The following is a 16152-nucleotide window of genomic DNA, read 5'->3' on the forward strand; positions in this document are numbered from 1 at the left end:
ATTTCTAAAAACCTGTGTTCACTGTGTCATTATGGGGTATTGTGTGTAGATTAATGAGAAATCGTTTTTATTTTATCAATTTTAGAATAAGGCTATAACGTAACAAAATGTGGAAAAAGTCAAGGGGTCTGAATACTTTATGAATGCACTGTAAGTATGCCCCCTATACAATTCTAAAGTCTAATACATCCACAGTGCGATTTCAATAGATTTGTACTTTTATTGTGTTAAATGAACTAATTTTTGTCTTTTTTTTTATTCATATAACAACATTCCGACATTGTTTAGCATTATGTAGTCCAAATATGGCATGATTTCACTATTTGTATCCGTTTGAATCACTTTCAAATTGGGACTTTTATTTTGAAGGCAAACCGCTAATTCTTATCGTGGCAAGCTTCACACAGGTGTGCCTCACAGTGCTTGTCTTGCTGCTGCAACTTGACAGCTACTCATCCGGAGGCGGTCACTCTAAACAAGTAAGTTGTTATGTACATTCTGAAGACATTTAGCTTCGGCAATTGCGTGTGATGAAAAGGGCAATTTGATATTCTTACTTACATTTTAGTTACGTGACTTTGTTCTGACTTTTTCCCCCCGCGAGCATTCACCACTTAAATCTGGTGGGTGAACTGTTTTGAGTCATTTGCAGGCTAGCTAGCGTTAGCCAAACCATTAGCATGGCTAGCTAGTTCTTTATACCTCCTCAGTGGTTGGCACAGATAGCCAGCAGGCACCTCCTGTTGCCCAGTATGTGTGCTTTGACAAATGACGCTAACGTTAGTTCTGTTGTGACAGCCCTGGTTTTACATTCACGTTACATGGTATCTTAAGTGTTAAACAATTTCCCCCCAAATACATCATTTTGATGCAAACTCGCTCGCTAGCTTGCAACCTCACCATTTTGGCATGCTTTTCTACAAAGTATCTGCCAGCTAAGCTAGCCAACTGACTACTTTATTAGTTTTGAGAGGCTAACGTTAGCAAGCTAGTTGTCTAACTTAGTAGCTAGCTAGTTTCCTTAACCCATTCATAGACGCTAACTAGCTACCTTTAGCGCCTATTGATGAAGGTATATTATTCCCGGGGGACGTTTAAGAGCCCCCACGCTTGCTCTAAACGTTGACATAAATCGCTTGCGGTACGGTTTTGGGAACATAGAATGCTATCTTTTAATATCTGCGAGAAATCATTTAAAAAAGGTTAAATTACTACACACCTTTTTATAGGGTTAGTGTTCCCACACGGCCATATCTTCACGTTACAGCGCTTGTTTACGGAAGACCGAGGTGACCACCTGTGCTAATTAGCTATCTATATTTTGCTCAGAACACCTGTGTGTAACATGAAGCATAACTGGGGAGGAAGTGTAGTGTCATCTGGAGGCACACACAGAATATGGATCTGTGCAAATCTGCTACAGTAGCTAGCTAAGTGTATATATTTTTTATTTGTAAGATTATTTAATATATTTCTCGCTGATATGAAAGATAAGGGGCATATCAGCATATGTTTCGAAACCCGTTTTTCAAGCAATGATTATTGACGTTCCTAAACTGTTAAAACGCAGTCGGAATTGTAGTTCACATGCAGCCAACCCTGGGCAAAACTAACTTCTACGGGTTTTCGAGAGCTGGTAGGGTACATTAGTTTGTAAACATCCATTGTACTCAAGGTAACTAGCTAGCGAACGTTTGATATTAACTACAATACATGTCCTAATGTTATAGCTAGCTTGTCCTGCTAGCTTATGTAACACTGTTTGTGAGGGTATTGTAGAGGTGGGGAAAGTGTAGAACCTGACCAACACATAACCATTGACTAACTTAATAGCAAGCTAGCTAACCAGCAATTTGCTTTGCAGCTGCTTCAACTCAGAGTTGGACCTTATCATCCATTCATGTGACATTCAGGCTCATTATAAGTTGGTGTGAAATTGATCCTGGACTATCAGGCCTAGTGTGAAATGAACAAACTGGACACCTGATGTTGACTACTGGTATGTTAAAAAGTTTGGATTTTGGCCACACCTATACTTAGCTTAGTTTCACTGAAATTCACTTGCATGATCCATTTCTAGACATTGATGTTAACTGTCTACATTGTCCGTCTGTCTGCTGGTAGCTAGCTCATGGGAGGAGAGTGGTCATACACAGCTGAGAATGCACTATAACCTGCAAAAACAGTCTGTAGTGTAGGCATGTCATTTAAGATGACATTTATGAGATCATTCAATCCAAAGATATACAGCACCTAGCCCAGTTTTCTAGACTGGAGTGGAACTCGGGTCTGGTAACATATAACAACCTTGCAAGTAATTTGCCGCCCTGTGCCTGTGGTTGCTTGGCGACACTTTTCCCACATCCGAGCCTATATCCGTAATCGGTAGATGGTTCTGTGTTTCACACCTGTTTGTCCTAGCTAATCAGCCTCGCAATATGGGCAGTGTGGAGCGTTTGTGCGCAAACATTGACATCATGTTTGTTTTTGATTTTGAGGGGGGTGGTAGCATCTAACAATTTGGATTTAATTATTTATTGTGCACTGCTCGGCGCCGCAAACGAGGACCTCCTAATCAGAACAGTCTACAGATTACGTACATACCTTCCAATGCTAAACAGGTAGTCATTTGCCGCATCCTTAACTAGAACGCTTTTCCAATGTTATGAGATAAGACAGAATGTTACTGTATAATAACTGTACTTACTGTTATTAACTGTATACATGAGGATGGCGAGCTCTGTAGGACTACCTCAGCACCCTGACTGTATCAGGTAGTGCAAACAACAACGTTATTTCACAAGTCTTACAGTGACCTTATACCAGAAGAACAAATACAGTGGAGTTGTTTACTCTACTGAACACAAGCGACATTTAGCTACATATTTACTGTAGTTTCACACTTATTAAAAATGTTATTTACATTTCATTCATTTAGCAGACGCTCTTATCCAGAGCGACTTACATGAGCAATTAGGGTTAAGTGCCTTGCTTAAGGGCACATCGACAGATTTTCCACCTAGTCGGCTCGGGGATTAGAACCAGCGACCTTTCGGTTACTGGCACAACGCTCTTAACCACTAAGCTACACTTCTGCAGCAACTGATGTGTTTGCATTTTAAAGGGTTACTTCGGGATTTTGGCAATGAAGCCCTTTATCTACTTCCCCAGAGTCAGATGAACTCATGGATACTATTTTTATGTATCTGAATCTAGTATAAAGGAAGTTGGAGGTAGTTTTGTGAGCCAACGCTAACTAACATTAGCGCAATGCTTTGAAGTCTATGGTATCTACTAGCATTCTAGCAGTTACCATAGACTTCCAGTTACTGCACTAACGCTAGTTAGCAAATGCGTTACTGCTAGTTAGCAACTTCCTTCAAACGCAGAGACATAAAAATGGTAATGAGTTCATCTGACTCTGGGGAAGTAGATAGTGTGGTCGTCTGTAGCTCAGCTGGTAGAGCACGGCGCTTGTAACGCCAAGGTAGTGGGTTCGATCCCCGGGACCACCCATACACAAAAATGTATGCACGCATGACTGTAAGTCGCTTTGGATAAAAGCGTCTGCTAAATGGCATATTATTATTATTATTATTATTATTAAAGGGCTTAATTGCCAACATTCTGAAGTATCACTTTAAGTGATAACCACATTTGCAAAGTGTGTATCTCTCTCACACTCACAGACAGACAACTCAAGTTTAGGCTTAAATAACCTCACTTGGGTCAAGGAATATAGGATAAAGTCATGAGCAGACAAAGACTGAACAATGTTGTGCAAACCAGCTTAAAAGTTATTATTAGGGGAGGTCTCAACATTATGTAACCTAACCTAAAATAAAGAAAATATGGTACCCTAATATTCAGCTATTTATAAGTACATGGTCCTAGTAGAAGTAGTTCGCTATGCTTTGGAGGACCAAAAAAGTTTTCAGCATTGCTTGGAGAAAAGCTACATGCAGGGCTCATACTTAGTCAGTCTGCCTACCCTCTTCCTTTCCTTCTGAGGTTTCTGTTTCTCACCCTGTTTTCTAGCTAGAGGATGCACCCTTAGTCAAAACTGGCAGTGACAGGCCTGTGTGTACCCCACTGCACTGCAACCTATTTGCTAGAGGCAGGAAAGTTGCTGTCACCAGTTGCTGTAACCAAGCAGCTAGCCTCGCTCTCCACAGGAACTCAGGATGATGTCATAGCCCCGGGCTGTAGGGCTTTAGACATACATTCACCCATCATTAGATCACAACTGGAAGGAGATGCAAGGCCAAGGAGAAGTTGTTGCCCTACCTAAAATGATTCAGACTTGCCTTGAGTGACCTAGATGGGTCAGCTCAATCATTTTAGACGGAAGCCACATTTTGCTCTGATAACCAAAACAGAGTGAAATGTTTAGGCTAGATGACTAATCTTTGTATAATTTGTCCCTGTACGTGCAACAAGTTTAAGGAAGAAACCTGTAAGGCAGAAACTAAAGGCCAACCTCTGCCCACACAACCAGTTAGACTAGTTAAATGGCTCAAGTATTGTCTTATGTTGTAAGGTCTATTGATGCCAATTGCTTTCACCACTCCCTAGCCTAAACTGTAGTGTAAGATGGGTAGTTGGCCTACAGTAGCATGGGCTAGAAACAGTTTGCCGTTACTTCAGTTAACCACACACAGACGAGTCAGCAAGAATAAAGCTACTAGACTAGTTGGAAATGTTTAAAACTAGGCCCACAGAGGAAACCAACTGTCTGACAAGCCTAATATCTAGCCTGTCTTCTGTGCAGACAGATACAGCATATTAAACGCATCAGGGATTTATGCTGACCTTTTTTACAAGGAGCACGTTTGCACCTAAGTTGAAAAATGTAGGCGCACAAAAATAAATGTAGGAGCACAATGAAAGATGTTTGAGGTAATAAAGGTAAAACCCTTAATTTTTCTAGGCGCACCGGTGCTCCTAAATTAAAATTCCATATCGCACAGCAAAATATGAAGGCGCATATGCAAGTAAAATGGTCACACTGTAGAGCCCTGCACATACAATCCAGTCTTTAAAATTGTGTAAGTGAGTAGCCTTGACAGATCATGTAAAAGTGAATTGTTTGCTAAAGCTTCCAGGGCAAAATGTAGGACTGGTCAATAGCAATGCCCAAACCCTTTCACTTTCTAGAAGTGTGCTCGGCATAATAAGTGCAGCAGTCAGTCACAGATAAGAGGCAGGCCTACAGGTTAAATTGCTTGGAACTGTTCCTAATGTCCTATAAGAGGAAATAGTTTGTCCTAACCTGTCACACTGCTGTAACAGTTGAGTGCTGAACACCTACAGCATTTTGATATAGGTTAGGCCTAGTAAAATCTTTAAAAATCTTGGTACTTTAATTGCTTATCACTGGGAACATTCATCCTTTTACCCCTCTGCAGTTTGTAATGGATGTAATTGAATGAGTGTGATGGGAGCACATGACTCTGCAGCCACAGCGAGACAGTGGTGTATGTGTGCGCGCACGCTCTTTCACCAGTAAGGGTCAAGGACCCACTCACTTCACATAGGCTAGCCTATTCCACACGTCACACTTGGTTGGCCTGGGTGGCTACTGGCTAGCAAACTTGTGTTAGCAAACAAGCAACCAAGTAGCCTCACTCACCTGGCTGTCGCTGTGTCTGCTGAATTTCAAGGTAAATATGTCTTCAGAAGAAGGTCTTTGTATTAGAACAGCACTGCTATTCATTCAACAGTCACCGTAACAGGTCTTTGAGTTGAACAACCAGCCTAAGGTCATGACTACAGCGTGAGACCACGGCTTGTAGTCTTGATAGGCTTCATATGAGATTTTGTTCTCCAGTTAGGCTGTGTAAGGTTTCGGTTCAGCATTTTATCTAAAGGCCTAGCCTATTCCTGTCTGGTCTTTGGAATTCCTGTAAAGCAAGTTACAGACTTGAAATAGCTTTTTACTCCATCAGTGCACTGACTCTCGGCAGCCTATTCAGGTCAAAGTGATGACTCTTGTGGCGATACTACTGACGCTCAGCCAAAACCTTGGTCACCCAAAACAGGTTTGATTTGATCTTGTCAAGATATGAGAGTCAGGATAAACAACTAGGCTATCACATGCTAGGTTTTGCCTACAGCTCTTGTAAGAGCAGAAAAAACTGCAGTCCTCAAACAGGAATCGTGCGTAACAGTGTCTAAAATTGGTATATCATCCTCTAAATCTTCAAAACAAAGTGAAGAGCCAAGGCCTGTTTTGTTAAACTGATAGGCTTACTTCAGTGAGTTTTGAGTTGTTCAGCAAACGTTAGACCTAAGTGTAATTTGACTGATGAATCGACAATATCCATTTCAGATGACATAGGGCTTTGAGGCACAGTGAAATGTAAGGCTTGTGTACTCTTGTCAGCTAGGTGACTCCTGAGTGGCCACTAGAGATCCTGGTTCGAATCCAGGCTCTGTCGCAGCTGGCCGCGACCGGGAGACTCATGGGCGGCGCACAATTGGCCCAGCGTCGTCCAGGGTAGGGGAGGGAATGGCCGGCAGGGATGTAGCTCAGTTGATAGAGCATGGCGTTTGCAACGCCAGGGTTGTGGGTTCGATTCCCACGGGGGGCCAGTATATATAAAAAAATATGTATTCACTAACTGTAAGTCACTCTGGATAAGAGCGTCTGCTAAATGACTTAAATGTAAATGTGACTAGCGATTGTGGGATAACTTGGCAAATAGGGCTGTTCACTTTTAATATGATCCAGTGAGTCTGGATTTCTAGCGTCTTGGTTAGTCCTGAAAGGTGATAATTGGCAATTAATCTGATAATGCTTCTTCACTAGATACTGGGTCTCCCGAGTGGCGCAGTTGTCTAAGGCTGTACCACTAGAGATCCTGGTTCGAATCCAGGCTCTGTCGTAGTCTGCCGCGACCGGGAGACCCATGGGTCGGTGCACAATTGGCCCAGCGTCATCCAGGGTAGGGGAGGGAATGGCCGGCAGGGATGTAGCTCAGTAGAGCATGGCGTTTGCAACGCCAGGGTTGTGGGTTCGATTCCCACGGGGGGGCCAGTATAAAAAAGAATGTATGCGCTCACTAACTGTAAGTCGCTCGGGATAAGAGCGTCTGCTAAATGACTTAAATGAAATAAATAAATTAAATGAAATAAATGAAAGTTACCCCCTTCTTAAATGCAGAATGTTAGGCCTATGTAGGCTAGGCCTAGGCTATATGCTTCTATACCATAATGACAATCCAACTGTACTGAAATGCATTTGTTGTTTCATCCAGGGCTGCAGCAGCAGGAGGCTGAGCAGAAGACTACACTGCACTGTGAGGCGAAGCAGTGGACAGAGGGGCAGAGCGCTGGCCCCTGGGGCTCCTGGCTAACCATGGATGACACCTCCTCTCTGGGCAAAGTGAGCGGCTCCACTGAATCCGTGGCCACCGTCACCAGTGAGGAGTTTGTGCTGGTGCAGCCGTCAGCCGGAGGATCCCCCTCGGGCTCAGAGGGCAAGCCCAGACTCAAGGTGGGCCTCAGACACTCAAGACATACACACACATATCTATTCATTTGATCAGTCACACAGACAAAACACGCACGCACACACACATGTAATTGTAACAAACGGATTACTTCTATTGATTATTCCTATATAATTAATTGCTCTAGAAAGCAACTGTCCATTCTGAAAGCCAAACTAGTTCACACACTACACAGGGTTTCACCTCTCATACACTTCCTTTCCTTAGATGTCCTGCAATGGGAACGAACAGCTTGAGAGAGCCATGGAGGAGGTGCTGGATGACGACGTGGTGAAAGAGGAGAGGAGTGGAGGAGCAGCAGAGGAGAGAACAGAGACTTTTCAGGACTCATTGACCTCCACAGCCCCCGGGCCACAGACATGTCCCCAGGGCTTTGTGCTGGACCCCACACCTGCAGGTACTGTCTGCACTGAACCTCTCACCCCTTAGGGCAATGAATCAGTTCATGATGTATGGAAAAGTTAACGCATGAGCATCTCAATGTACAGAGTCAGACACGTCATATCGAAACATCTATGTAGATTTTATATATATATATATATATATATATATATATATATATATTTTACAAACTCAGCAAAAAAAGAAACGTCCCTTTTTCAGGACCCTGTCTTTCAAAGATAATTTGTAAAAATCCAAATAACTTCACAGATCTTCATTGTAAAGGGTTTAAACACTGTTTCCCATGCTTGTTCAATTAAACATAAACAATTAATGAACATGCACCTGTGGAACGGTCGTTAAGACACGCTAACAGCTTACAGACGGTAGGCAATTAAGGTCACAGTTATGAAAACATAGGACACTAAAGAGGCCTTTCTACTGACTCTGAAAAACACCAAAAGAAAGATGCCCAGGGTCCCTGCTCATCAGCGTGAACGTGCCTTAGCCATGCTGCAAGGAGGCATGAGGACTGCAGATGTGGCCAGGGCAATAAATTGCAATATCCGTACTGTGAGACGCCTAAGACAGCGCTACAGGGAGACAGGACGAACAGCTGATCGTCCTCACAGTGGCAGACCACGTGTAACAACACCTGCACAGGATCTGTACATCCGAACATCACACCTGCGGGACAGGAACAGGATGGCAACAACAACTGCCCGAGTTACACCAGGAACGTACAATCCCTCCATCACTGCTCAGACTGTCCACAATAGGCTGAGAGAGGCTGGACTGAGGGCTTGTAGGCCTGTTGTAAGGCAGGTCCTCACCAGACATCACCGGCAACAACGTCGGCTATGGGCACAAACCCACCGTCGCAGGACCAGACAGGACTGGCAAAAAGTGCTCTTAACTGACGAGTCGCGGTTTTGTCTCACCAGGGGTGATGGTCGGATTCGAGTTTATCGTCGAAGGAATGAGCATTACACCGAGGCCTGTACTCTGGAGCGGGATCGATTTGGAGGTGGAGGGTCCATCATGGTCTGGGGCGGTGTATCACAGCGTCACCGGACTGTGCTTGTTGTCATTGCAGGCGATCTCAACGCTGTGCGTTACAGGGAAGACATCCTCCTCCCTCATGTGGTACCCTTCCTGCAGGCTCATCCTGACTTGACCCTCCAGCATGACAATGCCACCAGCCATACTGCTCGTTCTGTGCGTGATTTCCTGCAAGACAGGAATGTCAGTGTTCTGCCATGGCCAGCGAAGAGCCTGGATCTCAATCCCATTGAGCACGACTGGGACCTGTTGGATCGGAGGGTGAGGGCTAGGGCCATCCCGCCCCAGAAATGTCCGGGAACTTGCAGGTGCCTTGGTGGAAGAGTGGGGTAACATCTCACAGCAAGAACTGGCAAATCTGGTGCAGTCCATGAGGAGGAGATGCACTGCAGTACTTAATGCAGCTGGTGGCCACACCAGATACTGACTGTTACTTTTGATTTTGACCCCCCCTTTGTTCAGGGACACATTATTCAATTTCTGTTAGTCACATGTCTGTGGAACTTTCTCAGTTTGTCTCAGTTGTTGAATCTTATGTTCATACAAATATTTACACATGTTAAGTTTGCTGAAAATAAACGCAGTTGACAGTGAGAGGATGTTTCTTTTTTTGATTAGTTTATATATATACATACGGTGGGGAGAACAAGTATTTGATACACTGCCAATTTTTCAGGTTTTCCTACTTACAAAACATGTAGAGGTCTGTAATTTTTATCATAGGTACACTTCAACTGTGAGAGACGGAATCTAAAACAAAAATCCAGAAAATCACATTGTATGATTTTTAAGTAATTAATTTGCATTTTATTGCATGACATAAGTATTTGATACATCAGAAAAGCAGAACTTAATATTTGGTACAGAAACCTTTGTTTGCAATTACAGAGATCATACGTTTCCTGTAGGTCTTGACCAGGTTTTCACACACTGCAGCAGGGATTTTGGCCCACTCCTCCATACAGACCTTCTCCAGATCCTTCAGGTTTCGGGGCTGTCGCTGGGCAATACGGACTTTCAGCTCCCTCGAAATATTTTCTATTGGGTTCAGGTCTGGAGACTGGCTAGGCCACTCCAGGACCTTGAGATGCTTCTTACGGAGCCACTCCTTAGTTGCCCTGGCTGTGTGTTTCGGGTCGTTGTCATGCTGGAAGACCCAGCCACGACCCATCTTCAATGCTCTTACTGAGGGAAAGATGGCCAAGATCTCGCGATACATGGCCCCATCCATCCTCCCCTCAATACGGTGCAGTCGTCCTGTCCCCTTTGCAGAAAAGCATCCCCAAAGAATGATGTTTCCACCTCCATGCTTCACGGTTGGGATGGTGTTCTTGGGGTTGTACTCATCCTTCTTCTTCCTCCAAACACGGCGAGTGGAGTTTAGACCAAAAAGCTCTATTTTTGTCTCATCAGACCACATGACCTTCTCCCATTCCTCCTCTGGATCATCCAGATGGTCATTGGCAAACTTCAGACGGGCCTGGACATGCGCTGGCTTGAGCAGGGGGACCTTGCGTGCGCTGCAGGATATTAATCCATGACGGCGTAGTGTGTTACTAATGGTTTTCTTTGAGACTGTGGTCCCAGCTCTCTTCAGGTCATAGACCAGGTCCTGCCGTGTAGTTCTGGGCTGATCCCTCACCTTTATACAGGTAACGAGTTCAAACAGGTGCAGTTAATACAGGTAATGAGTGGAGAACAGGAGGGCTTCTTAAAGAAAAACTAACAGGTCTGTGAGAGCAGGAATTCTTACTGGTTGGTAGGTGATCAAATACTTATGTCATGCAATAAAATGCAAATTATTTATTTAAAAATCATACAATGTGATTTTCTGGATTTTTGTTTTAGATTCCGTCTCTCACAGTTGAAGTGTACCTATGATAAAAATTACAGACCTCTACATGCTTTGTAAGTAGGAAAACCTGCAAAATCGGCAGTGTATCAAATACTTGTTCTCCCCACTGTATATAGGCTTTTGCTGGCTGTTCTGGTGACCTCAATGTAGAATAACATTTTATCATAACTACATGATTTGAAGAATAGTTTCACATGCTTTATGTACAGTAGGTGAAATCAGTAGAAAAGATACGCAATGTCATCCTATCATCAATTGTTACTGAGTAGTATCATAGTGTACTGTACTGGCCATACAGACTAGGCGATGTCAATGTGCCCTGGTACTGTATGTCACAGGGCTGGCTAACCAAAACACAGGCTACAAAATACAGTTACATTATCAGTGATGCATGTCATGTATTTATCTATTTGAGAACAAATTAACTTCTTCAGTCCAACCTGGTTGTAAGTAGTCTGCAAGTGTGGCACAAACATTTTTGGCCATGACTGTGCAAGTCAGCAGTTCACATCCAGGTGCTGCGGTTCTGTCCTCATTGTTTCACATCCTGTTGTTGAGTGTGAAAGTACAGGTTAGACATTACTTCCTCTCTCCACAAGTGGCTTCCTCAACTACAGAGGACTATCGTTGTGTTTTGTCCTCTGTATAAAAGTAACTTTGTTTTATGTTTGTTTTTACTGGTATTTTGTTACATTAACATTTTACATACATGGTACTTTTATACACAGTATGACATAACAGAAAAATAGTTTTTTGATATACACATTAAACATTACATTAGATGTGACAGATTACAGAAAGGGGGAGGAGTGGCTATATAGGTCAAATCTAATTTCATAGCGTTCCAATCTCTAAATATCTCTGTTCCCAAGAAATTTGAGCTCCTGGTTATAGATGTGTCCATAAACCAGATAACACATTTATTTGTTGCTGGGATTTACCGCCCCCCTGCTGCCATGGCGGATGCTATTGGTGCTGTATCTGAGTGTTTAAAGCCTTTTCTGTTTTATGTCCTCGGAGTTGGTCATTTTAGGGGATTTGAAACTGGATTGGCTATCCCCGGCCTCAGATCAATTTTAGAGTATATGCATTGATTTTAAACTTACTCAATTGATATCAAAACACACATGGCGAAATGTGAAAAACCCTGTTAACTCATCATTGATTGATTTAATTCTTACTAGTAACCCCCATAAATGTTTGTCTAGTGGTGTATTTGCATATTATCTGTGATCATTGTCCCATAGTATTAGAGATAAGAAACAGCAAAATACTAATCCTTGTTTAATTAAGAAGATACATTTAAAAAAGTTTTCTCCTCAAGGGTTTTTACATGACATGTGATTTAGCTTTTGTCTCCTGTATTCCTTACCCTAGAAAAATTATCCTCCATATTTATTTATCTGGCAGATAAATACGCCCCTTTTTAAACAATTCAGAGTCTAAGATGGATCTAACCCTTGGTTTTCTTCGGAGTTATCTGAACTGATTCAGATGCGAAATAAGGCCTGGGCCAAAGCAAGAAAAACTGACTCTGTAGTGGACTGGCAATCTTTCAGACAATTGAGAAACAGATGTACTATCTCGATTTTAAGAAAGCTAAATCAAGCTACTTTTTAAGCTCCATCTTTGACTCTGCTGGTGATCCTTTTTAAATTTTGGAAAACAGTAAATGCACTGAAGCGTACAAGTTCCTCTTCTTCCCTGCCTAAGCAAGTTCTGTCTGACTCTGGCGTAATAACTGAGAAGAATGGGAAAAGTGATGCTTTTAATCATCATTTAATCTCGGCAGGCTTTTTATTTGAGAGAAAGAGTGGTTTAATTGATCATGGTCAGTCAATCGACTAAACATTCTTGCCTAGCTAAAATATTAGAATCCTTGATTAATTCTCAGCTAAAAACGTTCTTATCTTTGAAATGTATTCTAAATGTACATCAGTTGGATTTTAGACCAGGTCGTAGCACTATCTCTGTTGAATCTGGTAATGAATGGTGTGGCTGTTGAACAAGTTGAGGAGACTAAATTACTTGGTATTACCTTAGATTGTGAGCTGTCATGGTCAAGACATATAGATTCAGTGGTTGTAAAGATGGGGAGCAGTTTGTCCATGATAAAGAGATGCTCTGCTTTTTTGACACAACACTCCACAAAGCAAGTCCTGCAGGCTCTAGTTTTATCTTGATTATAGTCCAGTCATATGGTCAAGTGCTGCAAAGAAAGACCTGGTTAATCTGCAGCTGGTCTTGCTCTTCATTGTAATCAGAGGGCTAATATTAATACTATCCATGCCAATCTCTCTTGGCTAAGAGTTGAGGAAAGACTGTGTCACTTCTTGTTTTTAAAAGAAACAATGTGTTGGAAATTCCTAATTGTTTGCGCAGTCACAGGCACTGACACACACTTACCCCACCAGACATGCCACCAGGGGTCTTTTCACAGTCCCAAGGTCCAGAACAAATTCAAGGAAACGGACAGTATTATACAGAGCCATGAGTGCATGGAACTCCCATCTTATATTGCGCAAGTAAACAGCAAACCTGGTTTAAAACAACAAATAAAACAACTCCTCATGGCACAACGCCTCTCCTCATGTGACCTACTTGTTGTGTGTATGTACTGACATGTACAGTGCATTTGGAAAGTATTCAGACCCCTTGACCTTTTCCACATTTTGTTACGTTACAGCCTGTTTTTTCCCCTCATCAATCTACACACAAAACCCCATAATGACAAAGCGAAAAGTTTTTTTTGAAATTTTAGCAAATGTATTAAAAAACCCTCAACTGAAATCACATTTACATAAGTGTTCAGACCGTTTACTCAGTACTTTGTTGAAGTACCTTTGTCAGTGATTAAAGCCTAGAGTCTTCTTGGGTATGACGCTACAAGCTTGGCATACCTGTATTTGAGGACTTTCTCCTATTCTTCTCTGCAGATCCTCTCAAGCTCTGTCAGGTTGGATGGGAACGTCGCTGCACAGTTATTTTCAGGTCTCTCCAGAGATGTTAGATCGGGTTCATTTCCGGCCTCTGGCTGGGCCACTCAACGACATTCAGAGACATGTCCCGAAGCCACTCCTGCGTTCTCTTGGCTGTGTCCTTATGCTTCCTGGTCACCTCCCTGACCAAGGCCCTTCTCCCCTGATTGCTCAGTTTGGCCGGGCGGCCAGCTCTAGGAAGAGTCTTGGTGGTTCCAAACTTCTTCCATTTAACAATGATGAAGGCCACTGTGTTCTTGGAGACCTTCAATGCTGCAGAAATGTTTTTGGTACCCTTCCCAAGATCTGTGCCTTGACACAATCCTGTCTCAGAGCTCTACAGACAATTCCTTCGACGTCATGGCTTGGTTTTTGCTCTGACATGCACTGTCAACTGTGGGACCTTATGTAGACAGGTGTGTGCCTTTCCAAAACATGTCCAATCAATTTAATTTACCACAGGTAATCAAGTTATAGAAACATCTCAAGGATGATCAATGGAAACATGATGCACCTGAGCTCAATTTCGAGTGTCATATCGAAGGGTCTGAATACTTATGTAAGTAAGGTCTTTCTGTTTTTTACTTTTAATAATTTTGCAATAATCTCTAAAAACCTGTTTTCGCTTTGTCATTATGGGGTATTGTGTGTATATTGATGAGGAAGTTGTTTTTATTTAATCCATTTTAGAATAATGCTGTAACAAAATGTGGGGAAGGGGTCTGAATACTTCTCGAATGCACTGTATGTAATTCCGGGCTCATCTATAAAAGAGTACAACTCAGTATTATCCCTGATAAAATAAAAGTTAAATAAAAAAAATTACCTCGTAATTTACCCGGTATACATACCCGGTATACATGATTAAATAGTGTTTTTTGGTCATAACTATTACAGATCATGAGCTTTAATCCCAGCCCTCAGCTACTCTCAGCCCATCCCACCTATCTCCGTAGACCACCCTCTCTTGATTTCCATTATCCTCTGTACTACTTTAGCAGTAAACTTTGCATCAGATTACTCTTATCATCAAAGGCTAAATCATAATAGCATCAAATAATCAATTAGTAAATTCTATCCCATTTCAGTTCAGGTACCATTTTACTGAGGATTTACCCAGGATTAGGCAACCTGTTTATTCCACAGAGCTACCCTTGTCTGCCCTATCATTCTAAACAATAAGTAACCTTTGACCTATTGTCTGTCTGCTCCCTCAGTGGAGTCAGTGTGTCTTCCCGCAGGGCAGGGCAGCCCTCCAGTCCAGGAGGAGGACAGTGTTCAGTTCAGTAAGCTGTCCTACCTGGGCTGTACGTGGGTGAAGGCCCCTCGCAGTGAGCCCGAGGCCCTGAGAGCCATGACTACGCTGCGGGCAGAGAGTGCCGTCCCCATTCCCATCACCCTCCATGTGCCCAATGTACCAGAGGGCTGCGTCAGGTCAGTCATATCGAGACTATAGTATGTGAAATGTGTGTGTGTGTGTGTGTGGTCTCTGTGGGTAGAGAGAAGCATCTCCATCATGTGACACCCTTTGTGCCCAACGTGCGTCAGATCAGTCATATACACACCAATGTACTGCACCAATGCACTGCAGTGTATATATGAATGTGATATATTTTTTCAGCTCTGGGTCATTTCTCCCTCAGTGGAGTCCGTGTGTCCTCCCGCAGGGCAGCCCTCCAGTCCAGGAGGAGGACAGTGTTCAGTTCAGTAAGCTGTCCTACCTGCTAGAGCGCGATGGGACAAGGAAATCCCGGCCGGCCAAACCCTCCTCTAACCCGGACGACGCTGGGCCAATTGTGAGCCGCCTCATGGGTCTTCCGGTCACGGCCGGCTATGACACAGCCTGGGAACGAACCCGGGGCTGTAGTGATGCTTCAAGTACTGCGATGCAGTGCCTTAGACCGCTGCGCCACTCGGTAGGCCCCAAATAAATAGTTTTGACGGTATTGAAAAACCATCCAGTGGCTTTTTCCAAATCTCCCGCTATACGGTATATACAGTATACTGCCCAAGATTTCTTGCAACATGTACTTGCTATTGTGTGTATGACTCCTGTCCAAGTCTATGCAACAAGTAGGCTAAACCTTTATTCATCTGAAATGGGCATCATTAATATTGCACCAACAACCAGATTGTCTTCATTGAAGCAAAAGTTGAAAGATTGAATATGCCCATCCTGGCAGTGTCATTTATAGACGTGAGCACCTGCTCTGTGGTTAAAGCAGTTTGACGAATATTTAAACATAGACACAACCACCACACAAGCCTGTAGTTAACCATGGAAAAAAGATAATGACATGAACTATGAAAATAAACTTTAATGTGTACACTAATAGATATTTCTCTACACCTAACCTTTCAA

General features: G+C 42.9%; 1 protein-coding gene across 4 annotated transcripts in view; it reads left to right on the forward strand.

Moving 5' to 3' along the window:
* The first annotated feature begins 392 nt into the window (after positions 1–392).
* Positions 393–16152, forward strand: part of LOC121533712 (rab GTPase-activating protein 1-like) — a 170347-nt gene continuing 154587 nt past the window's right edge. For 3 of the 4 annotated variants that reach the window (XM_041839880.2, XM_041839882.2, XM_041839883.2), the window contains exons 1-4: positions 393–479; positions 7260–7498; positions 7722–7911; positions 15008–15224. In XM_041839880.2, coding sequence (XP_041695814.2) covers positions 7361–7498; positions 7722–7911; positions 15008–15224 — 545 coding nt within the window. In that variant the 5' untranslated portion in view covers positions 393–479; positions 7260–7360. Of the gene's footprint in view, positions 480–5569; positions 5664–7259; positions 7499–7721; positions 7912–15007; positions 15225–16152 lie in introns of those variants that run through there. The other variant, XM_041839881.2, reaches the window with a different exon arrangement.

The sequence above is a fragment of the Coregonus clupeaformis genome, chromosome 20 (assembly GCF_020615455.1).
Source record: "Coregonus clupeaformis isolate EN_2021a chromosome 20, ASM2061545v1, whole genome shotgun sequence".
Classification (NCBI taxonomy): Eukaryota; Metazoa; Chordata; class Actinopteri; order Salmoniformes; family Salmonidae; genus Coregonus; species Coregonus clupeaformis.